Source organism: Physeter macrocephalus, chromosome 2, assembly GCF_002837175.3.
Source record: "Physeter macrocephalus isolate SW-GA chromosome 2, ASM283717v5, whole genome shotgun sequence".
Classification (NCBI taxonomy): domain Eukaryota; kingdom Metazoa; phylum Chordata; class Mammalia; order Artiodactyla; family Physeteridae; genus Physeter; species Physeter macrocephalus.
In genome coordinates, this window is record NC_041215.1 from 17,431,671 (window position 1) to 17,456,063 (window position 24,393).

General features: G+C 49.1%; 1 protein-coding gene across 1 annotated transcript in view; it reads left to right on the forward strand.

Moving 5' to 3' along the window:
* Positions 1–24,129: 24,129 nt before the first annotated feature.
* The window catches only part of CLEC17A (C-type lectin domain containing 17A), a 13,891-nt gene continuing 13,627 nt past the window's right edge, over positions 24,130–24,393 (forward strand). Inside the window, exon 1 of the mRNA XM_028495240.1 lies at positions 24,130–24,172. Within this exon, the coding sequence (XP_028351041.1) occupies positions 24,130–24,172 (43 nt within the window). The remainder of the gene's footprint in view (positions 24,173–24,393) is intronic.

The following is a 24,393-nucleotide window of genomic DNA, read 5'->3' on the forward strand; positions in this document are numbered from 1 at the left end:
AGCCTGTGAGCCACAACTACTGAGCCCGCGTGCTACAACTACTGAAGCCCACGCGCCTAGAGCCCGTGCTCCACAACAAGAGAAGCCACCACAATGAGAAGCCTGAGCACCGCAACAAAGAGTAGCCCCCCCACCACCACAACTAGAGAACGCCTGCGTGCAGCGACGAAGACCCAACGCAGCCAAAGATCAATCAATCAATAAATTTGTAAAAAAAAATAATAATAATTAATACCATTAAAACAAAAAGTATAGAAGTGGGCTCAGTTCTGAATGCAGGATGAGCATGCGGGGATTTGCAGCCAAGGAGCAGGGTGTTGAGGCAGTGGATGGAAAATTACTAAGAGGAAACCTCAGGGGTAGGGGGGATTCTGGCTCCCCTGACTTAGTTGGTTTCTTGCTAAAACTAGATTCTACAAGGAAGGACCCAGAGAAGCCCAAGGTTGAGGCATCGCCAAAAAGATTACTCACAGGAGCCTGAGCAAATTTTGGTCAAGGAGAGAGTCTTTGTCAAGACCCAGGATCTGAGCTTAGGGAGGGAAGGGGAGTGTAGGGGATTGAATGGTGGTCCACAAAAGGATATGCCCATGCCCTAACCCCCAGAACCTCTGACTATGAACTTATTTGAAAAAAGGGTCTTTGCAGACGTAATTAAGAATCTTAAGATCATCCTGGATTATCCGGGTGGGCTTAAATCCAATGACAAGCATCCTTATAAGAGACAAAAGAGAAGAAAACACAGACACACATGGAGGAGTCCATGTGAAGACAGAGGCAGAGATTGGAGTGACGCAGCCACAAGCCAAAGAAAGCCCGGAGTCACTAAAAGCTGGAAGAGGCAAGGAAAGATTCTTCCCTAGAACCTTCAGAGGAAGCATGTCCTGGCCAGACACCTTGATTTCACATTCTGGCCTCCAGAACTGTGAGAGAATAAATTCCTATCGTTTTAAGCCTCGAAGTTTGTGGTGCTTTGTTATGACAGCCCCGGGAAACCATGGGTCAGATGGTTCTTCTTAAACTGGTTCTGCTGTCAGATGACACTGCCTTTCAGAACCTAGCAGGTGTTCAGAGTGGAGACTTTCTCTTGTGTATACTTTGAAGGAACCATCTGACCTGGCCCCTGCCACTCCCTTGGGACCTGCTCTCTCCTCAGTCTCTGACTCTCTCCCCATTAAAACCAGTCATATACTTGCAGTTGGAGTCCCAACACCTCCTACAGGGAACCCTACTGAAAGTACCCCATATTTTGATCCAGGAGAGCAGTCACCAGGCCCTTTCTCCTGCCTTCCACAGGTCATGAGGTCCCCAAAGTCCAGGGGACCCACAGCAGATTCTCCAGGCCATCCTATTGGATGTCCTTCCTACCCTTGCCTGCCTCCTTTCTCCTTTTTATTTTTATTTTATATTGGCATATAGTTGATTAACAATGTTGTGTTAGTTTCAGGTGTACAGCAAAGTGATTCAGCTATACATATACATGTATCTATTCTTTTTCAAATTCTTTTCCCATTTATGTTTTTACAGAATATTGAGCAGAGTTCCCTGTGCTATAAAGTAGGTCCTTGTCGGTTATCTTACACACTGCTATATTTATTTATTTATTTATTTGGCTGTGCAGGGGTGTTATTTGCGGCATGCGGGGTCTTCGTTGCAGTACTTGGGACCTTTTATTTGCAGTATGCGGGATCCTTTTTTTTTTTTTTTTTTAGTTGTGGCATGCGGACTCTTAGTTTCGGCATGCATATGGGATCTAGTTCCCTGACCAGGGATCGAACCCGGGCCCCCTGCATTGGGAGCACGGAGTCTTAACCACTGGACCACCATGGAAGTCCCCTCACACTGCTATATTTAAAATAGAGGCCCCCTTTCTCTTGAGGAGGAGAGCACGAGGCTTACAGCACAGCCCCCTCTGAAGAAATCCTCCTCATAAAATCCTCTCCAAACCTGCCTTCCCCAAACTATTCAGATCCGTCAAGGCGAGAGTTGTGAAACCCACAGTGATCCATCAACTTTAGAAATCTTCGCTGTGGTCTGGCACCTCCCACTGTTTTGCGTCTACTTATTTTGGGGACTCAGTGAAAATGACCATCTTAGCATCCTGTTACTCTAGTAATATCCACCTCTGGGGGTCACTGATGTTGACCACTAAATATTCCCAGCTCTCCACCTTTTGAGCGCATGATGGGTGACACTTCCTGGTCCTCTGTGATTGGCTGGAGCCATGTGATGAATTCTGGCCAATCAGCTGCAAGCAGAAGTGATGCTGTCGCTGCCAGGCTGGAGCTTTTAATGGCTGAGGCAAGATCCTTTGCTCTCTTTCTCTGCGGCAGTGACTAGGAACATTCCAGATAGTTGCTGCCTCATCAGCCTGGGTCCTGCCATGAGGATGACCCAAACAGAGACCCCAGGTGACCCCAAATTGTTATGTAGCATGAACAAGAAATAAACTTTTTAAAAAAATAAATTTATTTATTTATTTTTGGCTGTGTTGGGTCTTTGTTGCTGCTTGCGGGCTTTCTCTAGTTGCGGTGAGCGGGGGCTGCTCTTCGTTGTGGTGTGCGGGCTTCTCATTGCAGTGGCTTCTCTTGTTGCAGAGCACGAGCTCTAGGCATGTGGGCTTCAGTAGTTGTGGCGCACAGGCTTAGTTGCTCTGTGGCATATGGGATCTTCCCGGACCAGGACTCGAACCCGTGTCCCCTGTATTGTCAGGCGGATTCTTAACCACTGTGCCACCAGGGAAGCCCAAGAAATAAGCTTTTAAGTCACTGAGGTGTTGAGGTTATTTGTTACAGCAGCATAACCTAGTGTCTCAGTCGGTATATTAGTATTCCATAGGGACTGTAACAGATCACCGCAGACGTGATGGCTTAACGCAATAAACATTTATTCTCTTACAGTTCTGGATGTCAGAACGCTGAGATTGGTTTCACTGGGCTGAAACTAAGGTGTTAGCAGGACCCTGCTCCTTCCGGAGGCTCTAGGGGAGAATCTGTTTTCTGGCCTTTTCCAGCTTCTAGAGCCATGTCCCTTTCATTCCTTGACTCATGGAGCCTTCCTCTGTCTTCAAAGCCAGCAGCATAGGATCGTCAACTCTCTGCTTCATTATCACATCATCTTCTCTTCTGTTTTTGTAGTCTCATCTCCCTCTGCTTGCCTCTTATAAGGATACTTGTGACTGCATTGGGGGCCCGCCCAGATAATCCAGGATAATCTCCCCATTCCAAGAGCCTTAACTGAATTCCATCTGCAAAGCCTCTTTTGCCACAGAAGGTCACATTCCCAGGTCCCAGAGATCAGGAACTCATATATCTGGGGGCCACTATTCAGCCTAAAACAGTGGTTCCCCTAGAAGCAAGGATTCAAGTGAAAATAGTATATTTGGAAAATGATTCCAGGAAGAAGAGTGAGGAAATGAAGAAGTCAGGAATGAGTATGTCATTGAGATTACTGCTGTAGGAAACTAGGCTCGATTCTACTGGAGAATTCTGGGAGAGAGTGTGGAACTGTGCAATAAAGGATTACCCTCACCCAAAGAGAGGTCTGGCCTTTACCTTTGGCTCCTGGTAGGTGACCTCTAAGCCCTAGGAATGTTTTGCTTGATAAGAGTATCTTTGGGCTTCCCTGGTGGTGCAGTGGTTAAGAATCCTCCTGCCAATGCAGGCGACACGGGTTCGAGCCCTGGTCCGGGAAGATCCCACATGCTGCAGAGGAACTAAGCCCATGCGCCACAACTACTGAGCCTGCGTGCCTAGAGACTGTGCTCCGCAACAAGAGAAGCCACCGCCATGAGAAGCCCACGCACCGCAACGAAGAGTAGTCCCCGCTCCCTGCAACTAGAGAAAGCCCGCGCGCAGCAATGAAGACCCAACGCAGCCAAAAATAAAATAAAAAACAAAAAATAAATAAATTTTAAAAAAGAGTATCTTTGTTTGAAAACTAACACAACATTGTTAAGCAATTTACTCCAATAAAGATGTTATTAAAAAAAAAAAAGAGTATCTTTGTTTGGGACTTCCCTGGTGGTTAAGAATCCGCCTTCCAGTGCAGGGGACGCGGGTTCAATCCCTAGTCAGGGAACTAGATCCCACATGCATGCCGCAACTAAGAGTTCGCATGTCACAACTAAGGATCTGGCGAGTCACAATTAAGGAGCCCACCTGCCAAGACTAAGACCTGGCGCAACCAAAAAAAAAAAAAAAACTGTATGGGGATAGACAGACAGGCTAATGAACAGAATAGAGAACCCCAAAACAGACCCACAAATATGCCTGTCATTTAAAAAAAACAAAGAGAGAGTATCTTTGTTTATCTGGGGCCTCGGGGATGCCAGATAGCCCATGCTAACACTGTGATTTATGGTTGGAGCCTTGGGCCACACTAGATAGTAACAATGTTATTTATGATGGGGGCCTTGGACCACCCAGTGTTAGCTCGACCTCTGGAGGGGCTGGAGACTGAGGTCAACCACATGGGTGGTCAACCATATCTATGTGACCAAGACCCAGCAAAAACTCTGGACATCAATGTTGGAGTGAGCTTCCTAGGTTGGTAGTATACCATGCGTGTTGTCACACGTCACTGCTGGGAGAAGTTATTACTGTATGCACAACTCCACCAGATGGGAACAAGTGGATGCTTGCTCTTGGTGTCTCCTGGATCCTGCCCCATGCACCTCTTCCCTTGTCTAATTTTATTTTATTTTATTTTATTTTATTTATTTTATTTTATTTTATTTTATTTTAGGCTGCACCATGTGGCTTGTGGGATCTTAGTTCCCTGACCAGGGATTGAACCCGGGTCCTCAAAAATGAAAGCACAGAGTCCTAACCACTGGACTGCTGGTGAATTTCCCCCCTGCTTGGCTGATTTTAATCCGTATTCTTTTCCTGTAATAAACCATTACCATGAGTATGAGAGCTTTTCAGTGAGACTTATTGAAGCTGAGGGTAGTCTTGGGAACCACAAACTTGCTGTTGGTGGTAGAAGTGAGGGTGGTTTGGGGGACCCCAATATTTGCAGTTGGTGGTAGAAGTTTTAGAGTTGGGAACTCTTTTTTTTTTTTGATAGGTAAGACGTGGATTTATTTAGAGAGAAACACACTCCACAGACAGAGTGTGGGCCATCTCAGAAGGTGAGAAAGGCCTTGGGAGAAACACACTCCACAGACAGTATAGGCTATCCCAGAAGGTGAGAAAGGCACCAGGGTATGAGGTTTCAGTTTTTATACTGGTGGGTAATTTCATAGGCTAATGAGTGGGAGGAGTATTCCAGCTATTTCCGGAAGGGGCGGGGATTTCCAGGAATTGGGCCACTGCCCACTTTTTGATTCTTATGGTTGCCTTAGAACTGTCATGGCGCCTGTGGGTGTGTTATTTAGCTTGCTGATGTGTTACAATGAGCGTATGCTGAGGCTCAAGGTCTAGTGGAAGTCAACTTGTCCACCATCTTGGACCCATTTGGTTCTAATCCGTTTATGTCATGTCCTCAGGCTATATCGTTCTTTCAAAGGTTTTGCCCTGCCCCCTTCCCTCCTGTTTCATTCCCCCTCTCAGAGATTTTATTCCCATATTCTTAGGGGAAGCAGAAGGGTGATGGTCTGTCTTCTGTAACTGCTTCAAGGCTGAGTAGGGGCGTCCACCATGCCTGTCAGGGAGTAAAAATCTAAGAGTTGGGAACTCTTAAACTTTGCAAGAATGCACCTCAGAGTTGTCCCACCTGAGATGTGATGGAGCTGGTGTATTTATCCTCCAAGTCTCATCTTTCATTGGCCAAGACTGCTCCTGAGGGCGTTACCAGCATATGCTTTCTCCTGAGAAAAATCCCTCAGGCAGAAGGTTGCAGGTTCTGGCAGTACTGGCACAGCAAATGTCAGGGGGACATGGGCAGGACACCCACAGTGTGGGTGGAACACACAGCCTGTCCTAATACTTGACATCTGTTGAGAGCTTTGTAAGTGCTAGACACTGTTCAAGCCCTTTATTTCCTTTTGGATCCTAAAGATACCCTATGGTCTATTAATAAGCCCATATTTCTGATGAGGAAACTGAGGCATGGAGAGGTTAGGTCACTCAAACAACATGCAATTAGCCTGCTTGGGCTGCCATAACAAAATACCATAGACTGGATGAGTTAAACAACAGAAATTTCTCATAGTTCTGGAGGCTAGAAGTCCAAGATCAAGTTGTTGGCTGATCTGGGTTCTGGCGAGAGCTCTTTTCCTGGCTTGTAGATGACTACCTTCTTGCTGTATCCTCACGTGGTGAGGACAGAGAGCATTCTTCTGTCTCTTCTTAAAAGGGCACTAATCCTATTGTATCAGGCCTCCACCCTTAATGACCTCATTTCACCTTAATTATGTCCATAGAGACCTGGACTCCAGATACACTCACATTGGTGATTGGGACTTTAACATATGCATGGTGGGGGAAGAACATTCCATCCGTAACACAGGATCACAGAGCTATTGAGTGCTGGAACTGATATTCAAACCCACGCTCCTACCCACTGCTTCTTATAGCCAGTGGAGAAGCAGAAAGCTTGCAGAGGGGAAGGGAGAACAGATGAGGGAGGACAGGTGGGGATCATGAGAGTGGCTTGATCTACACCCAGGAAGCCTGGGACTGTGGAAACCTGAACTTCAGCCTAATTGGGGCCAAGAGCACCCTAAGGTTTTGCAGCTTGAATAGTTATTTTAAACCCTAAATTGGACCTGGTCACTCCCTTGCTCAAAACCTTCCATTGGCTTCTCATCACTCTTTGAAAAAAATATGGGCTCCTCCCCACGACCTATAAGCCCCTGTCACCTCCCTACCCTCGTCTCTTACCACTGTCCTCACTGACTTTACTTCAGCCCCCTTGATGTTTCTCAAACACACCAAGTGAGTGCCAGCCTCAGGGCCTTTGCATATGCTTTTGCTGGCATTTGCAGGGCTTGCTGTCTCTCTTCACTCAGGTTTCTGATTGCGGCAAAGACTGTTTCTTAATATTCCTTTTCCTTGTCTTTTTTTCTTACTTTTTTTTGGTAAGCAATTATTTTTCACTGTGATAAAATATATGTAACATAAAATTTTAGTAAATGAGGTATTATTACATTCACAATGTTGTACAACCATCACTACTGTCTAGTTCCAGAACTTTTTCATCACTCTCAATGGAAACTTCACACCCATTATGCAGTCGCTCCCCATACCTCGCCTCCCACTTTCCTTGTCTTTTGTATTAATAGAACAAGTCCATTTTTAAGCTAGGTGCACCACCATCCAAGAAAAAGAGTACATTTCCCAGCCTTCCTTGAAGCTCTGGCCATGTGACTGCATTCTAACCAATGACACGTGAGCAACTGTGATGTGTGCACCTTCTGGGCAACGCCCTTGAAGGGGAGGAGCAGAGCCTCCACCTGACCTTTCCCGTCCCACTGGCTGGAAGGTGGATGTGATGAGGAATCATCTTGACCCACCTTACAGATGGTAGAACAAAAGACAAAAAGAGCCTGGGCCTCCACTGCAATGTTGCTAATCATACCAGCCCTGGACCACTTATACCTAGATTATTAAGTGAATGCTAAATAAAGTTATCTCTTATTTGAGCCAATGTAATGCTGGGTTTCTGTTCCAGCAACCAAAATGCTATTGTAACTAACACAGAATTTGGTAATAGAATCTAAAATACGTGGCATTTCCTTAGCAAGTGGGCAACTGGTGAGGATTCAGATATGACAGGCTGGGAAGCTGATGGCCTTTGTTATGCAGGGACAAAACATTTAGGAGGCCTGCTGCTATAGACTGAATGTGTGTGTCCCCCCAAATTCAGAGGCTGAAATCAAATCCTCAATGTGATGGTATTAGGAGGTGGGGCCTTTGGAAGGTGATTAAGTCCTGAGAGTGGAGCCCTCATGAATGGGATTAGTGCCCTCATGAAAAAGAGCCTGGACATCTCCTGACCTCTTCTACCAAGTGAGGACACAGGGAGAAAACAGCCATCTATGAAGCCCTCACCAGACACCAGATCTGCTGGCACCTTGATTTTGTACTTCCAGCCTCCAGAGCTGGGATAAATAAATATCTGTTGTTTGTAAGCCACCCAGTCCGTGGGATCCTGTTACAGCAGCCCGAACAGACTAAGACACCTGCCATCTGTGCTATCCTTGAAGACAGCCTGTAGCTCTAGGGAGAGTGGTTGGCTTTCTGGAATACAAGCCATGCACCAGCTACGGCTACTATGTGAGTCAGAAATAACCTTGTGTGTCCTTTAAGCCATGATAATGTTTCCCTTGCTATCCGTATCCGCTCAGCTCCTGAGTTCAGATGGCAAGAGTCTGGATGGCAAGTTCAGATAGTGATGAATACTGCATTTTCCAAATAGCAAACGTTTGGACAGTGAAGGGTACCTGCACTGGGGGACCTTGTTGTTACAACAGCCTAACATTTGCCTTAACTGATACTCACCCATAAAATAAACTGCTTCCTTTATTGAGTATTGCGGGGATTCAGTGAGGGAATACACATAAAGCACCTAGCATATGCCAGGCACATAATAGGTGCTCAATAAATGTTCATTGTTCCCCCACCACCACCATCTCTGGTTTAGGGAAGGAGATGTTCCTTCCCAAACTACCGGGGAAGATGCTTTGGTATCTCTTTTGTTTCCAGACAAGAAGCCTTGTCCCCAGACTGGCTTCCTCTGCAGCCACAGCTCCCGTCTGGCGGACCCTCTCCCCACATCTCTCTCTTTCTCTCTCTCTCTCTCATTCTGGTAACGCTGTTCCCTCCCTGTGCCCCTTCTTGCCTGGTTATTGCCTTTCAACCTGCCCTTCCTCCTTCCTTGAACTCCCCTCCACTAACACAGTAAGCACACGGGCAGCAGCACTGGTCCAGGACCAGTTTCTCGCAAAACTTTTTATGAATCTCCCCTGACTACTAAGTGGTTAAAAATATCCACTCTGCCCAGGCAATTTTGCTAAGCTGGTGTGGGTGGGTGGGTGCGGGGGACGGGAGGGGGAGACGCGGGAGAGCTCACAAATGAAGCAAATTGCTGAAAATCGGATTTTTACTGTCTTATCTAGGAGCCACATGAGAGGAGAAGAGATTGCAATTTCTGCCAGAACTTTCTCACATCCCCGCATCTGGGGCAAGAAAGTGGCGGAGAGCAGGGGAGGAGCGAGTGAGACAGAAGATGGGTAGCGAGAACAGGAGGAAAGATAGAGGCTCAGGAGGGAGGGATTGGGAAGAGATGGGGGAGGAAAAAATGAAGAGGAGAAAAGGAAAATTAGGGGCAGCACTGAGAAAGGTATGGGTGCCCCCAGGAGGGTTGGATGCCACAACGCCAGCCTGGGTACCTGTATGGGCTGTATCTCTTTCAAAGCCCCTTTGCTCACAGCATTCAGTTTTTTTTTGTTTTGTTGGTTTTTTTGCGGTACGCGGGCCTCTCACTGTTGCGGCCTCTCCCGTTGCGGAGCACAGGCTCCGGACGCGCAGGCTCAGCGGCCACGGCTCACGGGCCCAGCCGCTCCGCGGCATGTGAGATCTTCCCGGACCGGGGCACGAACCCGTGTCATGCGGGCCTCTCACTGTTGTGGCCCCTCCCGTTGCGGAGCACTGGCTCCGGACGCGCAGGCTCAGCGGCCATGGCTCACGGGCCCAGCCGCTCCGCGGCATGTGGGATCTTCCCGGACCGGGGCACGAACCCGTGTCCTCTGCCTCGGCAGGCGGACTCTCAACCACTGCACCACCAGGGAAGCCCAGCATTCAGTTTTAATTGCTCATCGAGCTGGTGCAATAGGTAGGAACAACTCACCCATTTTACTGATAAGGAAACTCAGGCTTAGAGGAAGGAAGCCTTTGCTCGAGATGATAGAGCTAACTTATTCATCATGGGAATGACCAAACGAGGGTCTAGGACAGGAGTGGGGAAACCTTTTCTGTAAAGGATCAGAGTAAATATTTTCAGCTTTGCAGGCTACACAATTTCTGTTGCAATGACTCAGCTCTGCCCTTGTATGGTGCCAGAGACAACATGTAAAGGAATGGGCATCTTTGCGTGCCAATAAAGCTTTATTTACAAAACCAAGTAGCCCACTGGATTTGGCCCGGGAGCCTTAGTTTGCAAACCTCCAATCTAGAACTTTACTGTCCAGTATGGTAGCCACTAACTACATGTAGCTATTTATACTTAAATTCATTTGAATTAAACAAAATTCCCTAACACCTAATCCCTCAGTCATGCTAGCCATGATTCAAGAGCTCAACATCTGCCTGTGGCCATGTATGGTGACTACTCTTGGAGAGTCCAGAAAGTGACCATTTCCATCATCACAGAAAGTTCTATTGCACAGCGAGTGCTGCTCTAGAGCTTTTGTCTCTAGATCATGTTTTCTGGTAGTTAAAAAAAATGATATTTGGGTCTGTGGAAAAGCCTTCACACTTTCATTTGTTCAATCAACAAACATTTGTCCACTGCTGTCTGGGTGCCAGACCCTGCTGTGGTGCTGGGGGCACAGAGAAGGCCGAGAAAGGCCCATTCCTGATTCACTCATTGCTTTATTGTCTCTCTGAATTGCCCCTCCACCCACATATCTGTGTGGCTCCCTCTGATGCTTCATTCAGGTTTCTGCTCCCTTGTCACATCCTCCAGGAAGCCTTCCCTGACCATACCAGCTAAAGAGAGAGTCTTTTCCTCATGCTCTTTACCCTGCCTGATTTCTCTTCACAGCTCTCTCTGACGCTATGTTATATATCCATTTATCTGCTTATTTGTTTTACCTCCTCCACCAGAATTGAAAGTCCATTAGGGCAGGGGTTTTGTTCTGCTTTCTCTTTGACAGGAAATGTGGTTGTGAGCCCAGGTTTTCGAACTGACTGCCTGAGTTTGCGTACTTCCCTCCCCTCTTGCAGGCTGTGTGATGTTCAGCAAGATGCTTGGGCTCTGTCTGTAAAATGGATATAATAATAGTATGTTGAATGGTGGCCCCCAAAAGATATGTCCATGTCCTAATACCTGGACCCTGTGAATGTGACCATATTTCGAAAAAGGATCTTCGCAGGGAATTCCCTCGCGGTTCAGTGGTTAGGACTCTGTGCTTCTAGTGCAGGGGGCATGGGTTCGATCTCTGGCATGCTGTGTGGTGCAGCCAAAAAAAAAAAAAGATCTTTGCAGATGTAATTAAGGATTCGAGATGAGGTCATCATCTTGGATTATCTGGACAGGCTCTAAATCCAATGACTTATAAAAGAAGAGAAAGGGAGACAGGTAATGACATGATCCAACCCAGAAACGACACACCTTAGTTCTGTTCAAAATTCATTGGCCAGAACTCATCATGTGGCCCCACTTAATTACAAGGGGGTCAGGAAATGTGATTCTGCCCGGAATGGGGGTAACAAGAAATATTTGGAGAACAGCGGTCATGACTTAACCACATGGGCATGGAGGGGTGGTCTGAAGAGAGATGGAGAGCCCCAGACCCAACATTTAGTGACTGGTTAGATAAGGACCCTATAAAGGAGGCTATAAAGGTGGGGATGGGGAACTCTAAGACTTTTCTGTGCATTGGTGTGATGGCTGCTACAGGCAGAGGACAGGCGACCCCAGTCAAGGGCCAGGAACTAAGCGATGAGAGCAGGTGAATGTCCATATGGTCAGGCTGGAGATCTTCCCTTCAGTAGCCTGATAGTCCATCCTTCCCATAATCCCATTGCACTGGATAGGCTCAGGCTAGGAAGACAGAATCCACTCTAGGTATTTCAACAGGAAGGGATTTAATGCTGGGAATCAGCCTGCAAACCTACTGGTAGGGATGGAGAAAGTCCCGCCAGCATCCAAGAGGGCAGAGTGTACAGGAACTATGGAGAATCATTGCTGATAATCTCAACTCCCAGCTCTCAACATCAAAGTAGGCGATTTGCAGGAAGACTCCCAGGAGGTGCCAGCAAAAACCTCACAACTGTCATTTGCCAAGGCTTGAGTTGCTGCTCACCATGGGCAGGAACAACGATGGCTCCTGTTTCTCTTCTGCCTGACAAATCTCACATGAATGCCTCTTAATCGTAGGCTCCTCCCTAAAGCCCTGCTGACAACGGAGTTTCAGACACGTAGTTCCCAGAAGTGCAGAGTTGCTAGCAGACACTCCAGCACACCTAAAAAGGTGAAACGTGGAGGTGATGGCCAGAAGGATTCAGGGCAAGAAGTTGGAAGTGATCCTGAGCCATGGTGGGGACTGGACCCCACTCCAGACTTCCAAGACAGTTATTCCTTCCCAGGTGTTTCTTGGATTGAAGTCCTCCCTACAAAGCAATAAATATTAGGTGACAATGTAGAGCCCTGGTGATAAAATGGAGGGGGAGGGGTGAATAGCTGAACCACAGGGGATTTTCAGGGCAGTGAAACTGTTCTGTATGATACTGTAATGGTGATCTGTGAAATCGAGCAGTTGCCAAAACCCATGTAACATGCAACACTGAGAGTGAACCCTAGTGTAAACTGTGGACTTTAGTAATACTGCGTCAATACTGGTTCAGCAATTGTAACAAATGTGCCAAACTAACGCAAGATGTTAATAATAGGAGAAATTGGCGGGGGGTGGGGGGATATAGAAAGTGTCTGCGCTATCTGTACGATTGTTCTATAAATGTAAAACTGCTCTAAAAACTAAAATTTAGGGACTTCCCTGGTGGCACAGTGGATAGAACTCCATGATCCCAATACAGGGGGCCTGGGTTCAATCCCTGGTCAGGGAACTAGATCCCAAATGTATGCCACAACTAAGAGTCTGCATGTGGCAACTAAGGAGGCCTCCTGCAGCAACTAAGACCTGGTGCAACCAAATAAATAAATATTAAAAATAAATTAATTAATTAAATCTACCGATTTAAAAAAAATAAAGAGGGAGTTCCCTGGTGGCGTAGTGATTAGGATTCCGGGCTTTCACTGCCATGGCCTGGGTTCAATTCCTGGTTGGGGAACTAAGATCCCACAAGCCACAAACTTCGGCAAAAAAAAAAAAGTAAAGAGTGGCTTCTTGGGGCTGGATCATGCTCCAACGTGCAGGTGTTCTCTGAGGAACAGAAGCTGATTGCTTGAGCTGCCAGGGGTATACTAGGCATTGGGTTTCCAGGCCCTGTGACTGGCAGCCATGAACTTCTCACTTTGAGCAGTTGTGGGGACTAGCCTGGCCTGCTTCCTTTATCAACCTTGAAGGTCTGTCTCCAGGATCTGGGCTCCCTCAGCAAGAACTACCTTGGTTTCTCCTGGATTAGTAAGCAAACTGGACCTCAGTTTCACCATCTATAAGTGGAGATATAATATGTAGTAGTCAGGACAGCCTAGGTTATGCTACATAACAAACAAGCCCAGATTGCTGAGCTAGAAGGGGCTGTGTTTCCAGGTTCAAGACACACTGCTTGTCAGTAATCAAGAAAATGTGACTTTCAAAAGACTATCAGTTATATGGCAGGCCCAGGTTTGCAGCAGGTCAGTGTGATGGGGCAGATATTTCTGAGTCTCCACTGCAGAAACAGCAAGCACAGAGATGCCGACACTTTTGTAAACACAGTTGCCTGCCCCCTGCCTGGAGCCAAACAAGGAGAAAGGACAGTTCCAAACCCAGCCTCTCCCAGCATCTACTCTCCCAGTCCCAGAGCAAGCCATATTCTGTCTTTCTCTCCTCTCTGCCCCACATTCCTTCAGAGCTGGAGGTTAATAAACTCATCACTGATGAACAGGGAACACATCTACAGAGGTTTTAATTACAGCAGAAAATTGGCCCAATTGGTACTTAATGTAGAGTAAGTATCTAGTTAACTGGTCAGGACAGGAGTTGCTGAGGTTTGCGTGAAGGTGTCCTGAGCCCTGCTTGGCTAGTTTTCCCTGGGAATCTCCAAGGGCAGGTGGGGGGCATGGTTCTGGTTCTCTGGGGACTGCAGGGGGACCTCAGAGACCCTGGAAGAGGAAAGGAAGCTGGCTGGGGTGAAGAGGTGAAAAGACATTTCTGAAACCTCAGCTCAGAGCTCTGCTCTCTAGCCTCGGAATTTTTCTCCCTTGTAATATCTGATCGCCAGCTCTTACAGGCAGCAGTGGATGAAGGGTTGGGGCTCCCACAATGAGGGTGTAGGAGGAGCTGGGGAATGGGGTGGAGGTCTGCGAGGATTGGTCCCTCAGAAGGTCAAGGCTGAGCTGAATAAATTAAATTAAACTTTCTAAGTGAGGATTGGGGGAGGAGAAATTTCCTTGGTCCTCTCATCCAACCTCCTGTGTCTCCCCCAGAGGATGTGATAAATGGAAACCTTCTAGGAGAGCCAGTGCTCAAGAGAGAAAGAAATGAAAAGCCCCAAACAATCAGAGGAAACAGGATAGGAGAAACCAACCCCACCCAGGATCCACCGCGGTTTATGAATTTTCCATACATTCCAGGCCCCCAGAATGACTCCGTCTCACCCAGAGAGACAGTTTAGAAGTAAGAGCAGAGTCCCTGGAGTCAGACTGCCTAGACGCTATCTCTGAAAACTTCACTTGCTAGCTGGGTGACTGAGGGCAAGTGACTTAACCTGTGTCTCAGTTTTCTCATCTGTAAAATGGGGATGTAATTTTGAATGGTCAGTAGAAACTAGGCTAGGCTGCAAAAACAAAGAAACCCAACGTCTCAGTGGCTGAAAAATCACAAAGTTTATTTCTCACTCATGTTTCATGTCTGTTTTGGGTCATTAGGGGGAGGCTTTGCTCATCATAGTCACTAGTGGAGCATTCACATTCTAGAGCACTCTGGAACATTGTTGGCTATCACACCAGAAGGAAATACTAAGAGCTTTGGAAGTTCATGCACAGGTAATTAGATGCTCTAGAGGGAATGATGCATGTCAGTTTCACTGTAGCTCATTGGTTAGAACTAGTCACACGACCTCACCCACAAGGTGGTCAGGAAGTACAATTCTTGGCCAGCAGCACTGGTTGTTGTTGTGAGTTAATGAGTGCAAGGTGCTTAGGTCAGTGTCTGGCATGAAGTGAGCACTCTTTACGTGTTCTCAATTTTGAGTTTCATCAGCAAAAGTGATCCCACTCAGGTGCCTGATGTCTCTCTGACGCTGGTTGAGCAGGACCAAGATGGACCAGTGGCTGGAAGCCTGGAAGGTGTGCACCAGCTGTGTGCCAGGGAAGTCCAACCACTGAGGTCCAGGTCAGGGCACACTTGTGCCTGACCCTGAACTCAGACAAAACCACAGAGCTACATCATGTATTCCAGGGTGTGAAATGTGAACTGGAGCCTGCCCAGACTCTCCACCCGCTGGGCCAACAGGCAACCGCCCACCCCTACAGAGACCCACCTTACCCCCGACACCATCCTTGCCACCTGGGCAAGGGCAAGTGCAAATGCTCACGTCGGCTCCAGCCTGCAGTCCCGGACCTCCAGGAGGTAGGAGCCTGCCATACCCCTCATTGTCCTTCAGGTATCTGCCGGTTGAAATCCTTTTCTCTCTCTCTCTTTTTTTTTTTTTATACATTTATTTTATTTATTTATTTATTTATTTTGGGCTGCATTGGGTCTTCGTTGCTGGGTGCAGGCTTTCTCTAGTTGCAGCGAGCGGGGGCTACTCTTCGTTGCGGTGCACGGGCTTCTCACTGCCATGGCTTCTCTTGTTGCAGAGCACGGACTCTAGGCACGCGGGCTTCAGTAGTTGTGGCACACGGGCTCAGTAGTTGTGGCTCGCGAGCTCTAGAGCGCAGGCTCAGTAGTTGTGGCGCACGGTCTTTGTTGCTCCACGGCATGTGGGATCTTCCCCGACCAGGGATTGAACCCACGTCCCCTGCATTGGAAGCTGGATTCTTAACCACTGGACCACCAGGGAAGTCCCCCGATATCCTTCTCTCCTGAGTAACTCGGAACCAGGCCCTTTCACTCACGCAGGTGTCGACCCAAACAGAGGAGGCGACAAATAACAGGTGAGGAGACAGGCCCTGAGCGATGGTCACCTGCTCAGGGTCTCCCAGCAGAAAGTGATGGAAGCAGAATTCAAATCCAGGCTGCTCTGTTTTCAGAGCTTGTAAAAACGTCACCAGGCTGCCTCTCTGAGGCTGCCCCTGTGCCCCCGACTAGCTCACCACATGTCCCACCAGCCTCCCGCAAGCAAACTTCCCCCTCGACTCAGCCCATGAGAGCAGGCAGCCCTGCAGAGCTCCTGGTTTTCCTATCACCCAACTGGAGCTCTCTTCCAAGGTAGGAGCTGAGGCCTCCCAGGCACCCAGGGAGCCCCCTGAATGATCAGCATCGCCCAAGGGCCTGAAAAGCACTGGCAACTCCAGTGAAAGCCCAGGTGCCCTCCGCGGACAAAGCCTAATTATACCAGCAGAGCCCAGCCAGGCCCCAGGCGAGGCAGCTTCCTCCAGGAGCTTTGGCTTCAAGGAGGAAGCAAAGCAGTGCAGCTTGCCAGCTCCCAAATCCTCATCCAGCCCCGATGGGGACGGTGGGAGGCCACGACTGGCCTGGTCAGGAGGGGCCATTTACCCGGGTTTTGTAGCCAAATCCATTGGTGGATTTCCAGACGGGGGCGGGGGGGAGAAATGGGCAGTGTCCAGGCACGCTGTGTTGCAGAGCACGGACTCTAGGCACGCGGGCTTCAGTAGTTGTGGCACACGGGCTCAGTAGTTGTGGCTCGCGAGCTCTAGAGCGCAGGCTCAGTAGTTGTGGCGCACGGGCTTTGTTGCTCCACGGCATGTGGGATCTTCCCCGACCAGGGATTGAACCCACGTCCCCTGCATTGGAAGCTGGATTCTTAACCACTGGACCACCAGGGAAGTCCCCCGATATCCTTCTCTCCTGAGTAACTCGGAACCAGGCCCTTTCACTCACGCAGGTGTCGACCCAAACAGAGGAGGCGACAAATAACAGGTGAGGAGACAGGCCCTGAGCGATGGTCACCTGCTCAGGGTCTCCCAGCAGAAAGTGATGGAAGCAGAATTCAAATCCAGGCTGCTCTGTTTTCAGAGCTTGTAAAAACGTCACCAGGCTGCCTCTCTGAGGCTGCCCCTGTGCCCCCGACTAGCTCACCACATGTCCCACCAGCCTCCCGCAAGCAAACTTCCCCCTCGACTCAGCCCATGAGAGCAGGCAGCCCTGCAGAGCTCCTGGTTTTCCTATCACCCAACTGGAGCTCTCTTCCAAGGTAGGAGCTGAGGCCTCCCAGGCACCCAGGGAGCCCCCTGAATGATCAGCATCGCCCAAGGGCCTGAAAAGCACTGGCAACTCCAGTGAAAGCCCAGGTGCCCTCCGCGGACAAAGCCTAATTATACCAGCAGAGCCCAGCCAGGCCCCAGGCGAGGCAGCTTCCTCCAGGAGCTTTGGCTTCAAGGAGGAAGCAAAGCAGTGCAGCTTGCCAGCTCCCAAATCCTCATCCAGCCCCGATGGGGACGGTGGGAGGCCACGACTGGCCTGGTCAGGAGGGGCCATTTACCCGGGTTTTGTAGCCAAATCCATTGGTGGATTTCCAGACGGGGGGGTGGAGAAATGGGCAGTGTCCTGGCATGCTGGCAGGCAGAGGGGAAGAAGTGCCAGCCTGCCCTTCTCAGGGGGATGTCCCGGGGTACACACCACACTGCCCCTCTTGTGTTACAGGGGAAGCGAGTAGTCCACCCCCGCAAAGCGTACCAGGTTCCCAGCCTTCATTCCTGAGAGCTAAACCCTGCCTGGGGCCTCCCTGCCCAGAAAGGGCAGGAAAGGAGAGTAAAGGAGGATTTAGAGACCCGCCCGCCTGCTGAGAGATTAGATGAGAACAGTATACAGAGGGCTGGATGAAGATCCGTGACCCTGAGAGGTGATTAACAGGCTTGCAGGGGTTGGGCCAGAGCCCCCCCCTCCCCCGCCACCCCGTCCTCAGGAGCCCCCCCGAAGCTGGGGCTGCAGTCCTAGCTCCCTCTAACTCCTCCACACCAGCCCTGTGCGTTCAGAATCTGGGTCCTCCATCCAGCCACTCCCGCAGGGAATCTGGAGGGATCATTGCTGTGTGCCGCTGGCTGTCAAAGGCTTTAGTTAGCTTCTCAGCTCTGATGCCAATTCTGGGAGGCAGTCACTATCATGGGGTCTACTTTTCCGATGGAGAAACTGAGGCACAGAAAAGTGAAGGAGCTTGTCCAAGGTCACATCACAAGTAAATGATGACTCTGGGATTCAAATCCAGGCCTTTGGGGGACAAAGCTTGGGCCCCCACCCTTCTGGACAACATTTTCTTTTGCTTTCTCCCCACCCCCTGACCTGCCCAGACTCCTAGACAAGGCAACACCAATGACACCACCATATTGTCCCCAATCCTTTTACTGGCACATTTAACCATCTGGAATTCAACTGAGCATCTAAATGCAAGGAAAAAGTATCTATGCAATGAAGCACATACCACAAAGTCCATGCATCAACCAAAGCACATGACCCAGAAGGTCTATAAGCTCCAAGAAGATGGGGATCCCATTACTCTTTTCTTGAGAATCATAAGGTCTGGCATGTGGTGGGTGGTCAGTATATTTTTGTGGAGTTGAATTGAACTGATGGTTGTGGCCCTGACTTATAGCCTATTTACTCATAATTTAGACACAATAATAACTACTGTAATAATTGGTTATGTTAAATGAGCATAGGAAGCTACTCAAGGTGGACAAACCAACAGTGATGAAAGCAAGAGATGGGAGAAACCCTGCCTCTACCACTCACTAGCTGTGCCTGGGTTCCTCCTTCTGTAAGATGGGTTATTATGAGGGTTACAAAAAATTATGTTTGTCAAGCATCTAGCATGGTGCCTATGCTCAAAAAACTTGAACATTAACTTGAATTTTTGAGGAGACCAATGGAAAAACTATAAAAACCGACATAAGATCTCAAAAAGCACGGCAGCCTAGCAACAAACTTGTGAGGTTTGAGAACTACAGAACGAGACCAGAACTTGTTTCCACCACAAAAAGGAGGCCTGAGATCCTGTTATCTATAGAAAGCCTGAATGGGTATTTGAAAAACTACCTATAACATTGCTATATGTAATAAGAGCTAACAACTATCAACTCCTGGGCATTTGTAACTCCCAGCAATCCAATGAAGCGTGTACTATGATAACCCCATATATACAGGAGGAAATGGAAGCTCAGAGAAGTTAAGAAACTTGCCCAAGGTCACACAGCATGTAGTGATCAGGCTGGGACTCAGGCCCGGCTCTGACCCAAAGTCCTGTCCTGAGAAAGATTAGAAGGATAAACACCTAAAGATCAACAGTGATTTCCTCAAGGCCGTAAATGTGGGCAAAACTTATTGTCTTCTGGTACACACTGAGTGTGCTTCCTGCCTGTAATAAGAAAAAAAAAAGGGACTTCCCTGGTGGCACAGTAGTTAGGACTCCGTGCTCCCAATGCCAGGGGCCCGGGTTCACTCCCCGGTCAGGGAACTAGATCCCACATGCATGCTGCAAGTAAGAGCTTGCACGCCACAACTGAGGAGCCAGCAAGCCTCAACTAAGGAGCCCACCTGCCGCAACTAAGACCCAGCGCAAACAAATAAGTAAATAATTTTTAAAAATAAAATAAAATAAAATTACAGTGGAACTTAAAAAAAAAAGCTAAATATTTAAAAAGTCTCCCTAAATATAGGTAAGAGGAAAGCTCAAGAGGAAGAAGTCTTTTTGGTTAGGGTCCCTATGGGAAGCAAACTCTGCAGTTTAGGTACATGGCTTGAGGTCTGTTATACAGATTAAGGAAGCTGTAGGAAAAGTTCATCCATGCAACCTGGGGCCCTGTGAGGTTGGGGAGCCATCACCACCCCTGGGAGCAGTGGTTCTGGTCAGGGGAGTGACCAGTTTGCAGGACAGGCTCAGAGCTGACTCCACTCCCCTCCCATACTCCATCGCCTACCAGTGCCTCCTGGTGGTTGAACCCACAGGAAGCCAGAGGACCAGGGGGCCCCCGATCCACCCCAGCACCCCAAGCCGGATGGAGGAGGGTGAAAGTGGGTCTTGAAGGCCACACGGAAACTACCTTATCCTACCACGCATCCCCCATGGATTGTAAAAGAGGGAGGGACAGAATCAGAAAGCCATCGTGACTTTTGGGGACATACGTCCTGAAGCAGCTGTGACTCTCTTAATGTATACAGGAAGGGAAGAAAGGAGGCAGAGGGCAGGCAGCCCTTCTCTGTACCCTCACTGGGAAGCCACAGGCCCATTTTACAGCTGAAGGATTGGGTGGTTCAAGGGTCCAGGATTACTGGGAGTCTGGAGAATGCCCTCATCTTCAAGGGAGCTCAAACATCAGTTCCCTAATCCATGAAATGGGTATGATCACGGCTCTCCCACAAAGCTGCCGTGAGGGTTACATACACCATTACACGTAAAAGTGATTGTCCCAGGACCCGGAACATAAAAACAGTAATAGATGTATTGAGTGACAGTTGTGTGCTAGAAGTTGTTTAATCGCTTTTCGCGTGTTAATCCATTTAAGTCCTCACAACAACGCTATAAAGTAGGAATTATCGATTCGGTTTTGTGAAAGAGGCAACAGAAAGGTTAAGGAATGAGCTGAGGCCACACAGTGAGGCTGCTGGACCCTTGACCTTCCTTCTGACTCCAAATGCAGTGCTCTTTCTACTCGCCACCCCACACCTCCCGGGGAAAAAATGAGTGAAAAAACGGGAAAAGTCAGAGCTGGAGAAAGACTATATTTTCTCGGGCTTTTCTGGGACCTAGGAGGGGGCTGGTATAACCCAGGGAGAGGTGTATGCCTCCCTCTCCTTTCCTAACCGCTGTCTGTGTTCCACTCAGACCCTCCTCTCCAAATCAGGGAGAGGTTTGTGGCAAAGCTTACGGGAGAAGCATCTTTTTCAAGATCAAAAGAAGGGGGTTCCCTCTCTCCACACTCCCATTTCACTTTTAAGGGGGAAAAGCTCCCCACGCAACAAGGCAGAGCAGTGGGTTCCTGGGGCCTCTCGGGCCCCGTTGCCACAGCAACCAGATTCAATAGCAGTTTCTGGTACAGGAATTGCCTGGACCCACAGCTTGGGCTGGAAGAGGTTGAAGGGTAGAAAAGAGACCTCAAGAGCATCCTCTTGCATTCAGACTGGACCACCCATTCCCCAGGGCCAGTGGAGACTAGAGGTCCAAGTCCCAGGACATGGGGGAGGGGCGCTCCCACCCTTGGACCTCCCTCCTGTATCTGGGGCCACTGCTTAAATTTTCCAACTTTTGTCCACACTAGAAGACTGTTGCGAAATGTCTGAGGAGGAAAGTGTCAGGATTCACCCAGCATATGGGTCACATATAGCTCTAGGGGACGTTTTTCTTCTCTGTTTTCCTTCCCCCCACCCCCTTTGAATGAGGTATAATTTGCATAGGTAAAGTGCCCAGATTTTAAGTTTCAGCTCAGTGAAATTTACACGTGTATATACCTGTGTATCTGCCACCCAGATCAGGTTCATCCTTCCAGAAAGTTCCCTCATGCCCTTTCCTGGAAGTCAATATTCCCCAATCTGACTCTGTCGTCACAGATTAGTTTTGCCTGTCCTTGAACTTCATATAAATGGAGCCATATCATGTGTCCTCTTCTTTGTCTGGTGTCTTTCATGTTATATTAAACCTGTGGGAATCATTCTTGCTGTTGCAAGTATTATTAGACTGATCTTTTTCTTTGTTGTGTAGTATTCCATTGTAGGGATTACTCACAATTTGTTTATTTACGCTACTGTTGATGGATGTTTGAATTGTTTGCAGGTGTATGTGTAGTTTTAGGAAATACTGCCGGTTTTCCAAAGTGGCAGTATCATTTTACATTCCCACCAGCAGTGTATAAAAGTTCCAATTGCTCCACATCCTGTCAACACTTAGTATCAGCAGTCTTTCATTTTAGCCATTCTCGTGAGTGTGATATTTCCTTGTGGTTTTATTTACATTTCTGTGACGACTGATGACACTGAGCATTTTTCCATGTGTTTATTGGCCATTTTGATAACTGTCCAAGTCTTCTATCATTTTATCAATTTGGTTTTCTTTTATTGATTTGTATGTGCTCTTTATATATTCTGGATATGAGTCCTTTGTCAGATATACCTATGGCAAATATCTTTCTTCTGGGGGAATATGTCCTACTCCAAATATTCTCCCCAGGTTTTGGGCTGGGAGTGACCACAAGAGCAAATAGCCACAGATTATCCTTTTCTAGTTCCATCCTCATGAAGAAGGCAGATGCTCTGGTTTACTGAATACCTGAGACATGTCAAGGACTTTACATCTGTCTTACCCTTACACAGTCACAACATTCTTATTTATTTAACTCACTTATTCAACACATATTTGAAAATCTAGTAGATGCCGGATATTGTGGGACATACTGAGAACAAGAGTCAGGGTCTCAAAAGAGATTGTGTTCCAGTGGGAAGTGGTAAGGCAGACTGTAAACATGAAAACACAAAAACAAGGCAGTATCAGAGGGTGGAGAGTGCTGGAAAAGTGGTGGATGGAGAGCAACTGGAGGTGGTGGGGAAGATCCCATGGAGGTGACACGGGGCTGGGGCTTGAAGAAGGAGGCGGAACCAGCCATGTGAGATCTAGGGGGAAGGGTGTTCCCAGAGGGGGGAACAGCTGGTGCAAAGGATCAGTGGAGTAAGCAATGGGAGAGGGATCCAGAAAAGACTGAGTGAGGGATTTGGATTGAATCTAAGAGTCATGGGAATGGACTGCAGCATCCTGAATACTCAGTCCTGATGGGGTGAAGGCAGAAGCAGGGAGTCCAAGGCAGAGGCAACCACGATAATCCAAGTAATCCTGATGGGGGCAGGACCAAGGTGGGGGCCACAGAAGTGGGAAGAAGTGGGTGAATTCAGGTTCTATTTGAAGATGGTTATTATCATCCTCAACTTAGAGGGAACAGAATCTCAGAGACGTCAAGTGACTTGCCCAAGGTCACACAGCTCAGAAATGGGGAATGGGCAAGAAAATCCAAGTCTGACTTTTCAATTATATGAAAGATGTCAGGTTGTGGGCAGTGTGACCTCAGGTCACCTAGAGAGGTGGGGATCCAGGGTGCTGGTGGGGTACTAGGAGGAGGGGTCCTCAGACCCAGAAAATCCACCTGTCCTTATGTTGGCCCCTGCTTGCCCCTGGACTGCAGAGCTGGCAAATGACAAGCTGCAAATTGAACTGAGACCCAGTGGGGAGGCATATCAGAGGTGTCCCGAACTAGCCTGGACCCCGTATACCCAGTGTAGTGTAGCCCAGAGAGATGACAGGGGCCACGGGACCTCAGGAGAGCCTGGAAGCCCTGGCTGGTCCTTAAGTGGGAAGGGATGGGGGGTGGGGGTGGGCTTAGGATCTGAGGCTGCACCACCTTCATTATCCCAGATTTATGTGTAAAATTCCCCCACCTCCAATAGCTCCAGCATCTCCTATGGCTGCAACTCAACTTCCCCGGAAGCAGCCGCGGAGCCGCCAGCCACCGGGCCATTAGCAAGCAGGGAAGTGGTGGCGGGGAGGGGAAGCAATCAGCAGGGGGGCACCGGGAGAGGAAGAGAGAGGAGGTAGGCGGGAACTGGAAAGGATGGGAGGGAGGTGGCAAGATGGAAGAGAACAGGGGAAGGAAACAGGGCCGGGAGGGGAGGAGGAGCCACGGCGGGTTCTCGGAGGCAGGCATGTGTCCCAGACGACTTGGTTGGCTTGGCCGCATAGAGCGGTGTCCAGGGGCAACCGAGGGTCTCCTGAGCCCTTGCTGGCCAATGCCAAGGCCGATGAGGGACTCTGCTGGGCTCCCTCAGTCCACGAATTACTAGAAACCCAGGAGCCCCTGCCAGCTGCCGGGTCCCCGGCGTCCCCATGACCGAGAGAGCCCACCTGCGGGGGCTGCCCCTCAGAGCCCCGGGGTTTGGGGGTCGGGGTGGGAGGGTCCCAACTGCAGGGCTCTCGGTCCGGAGCGATGACTACCCGCCACCCCCGGGATGACCCCCTCCGCTCTGCAAGTCCCTCCCGGCCCGCGAGCCCCTGGGTGGGGGAGCGCGCGAGGCCCCTCTATGCCGGGAGAAATCAATGCCGCGTTAATGTAAGATTTCCAGGCGGGGGGTGGGGGGGGAGCGCTTCATAAAAGATGTATTGTTTCGATTGCACGCTCGCGGCTCCCTCCTCGGCATCCTGCAAGATGGCGGCGGCCCCAGCGGCGGGCGCCGAGCCGAGCCGAGCCAGTCGGCCCGGGGAGGGGGAAGTGCGGTCCGCTCTCCTGCTGGGGAATGTGGGAAGAGACTCTGGGGTGAAGGAAGGAAGGGGAGAGAGAGAAAAAGGGAGGGAAGAGGGGGCTGGGAGGCTGGGAGAACTAAGGGGAGGCGGGAGCCAGTCAGAGGGAGGAGGGCGGGCTGGGGGCGGGGGTGATGGCTGGGAACCCGGAGGAGGGAAGAGAAAGGGAGCC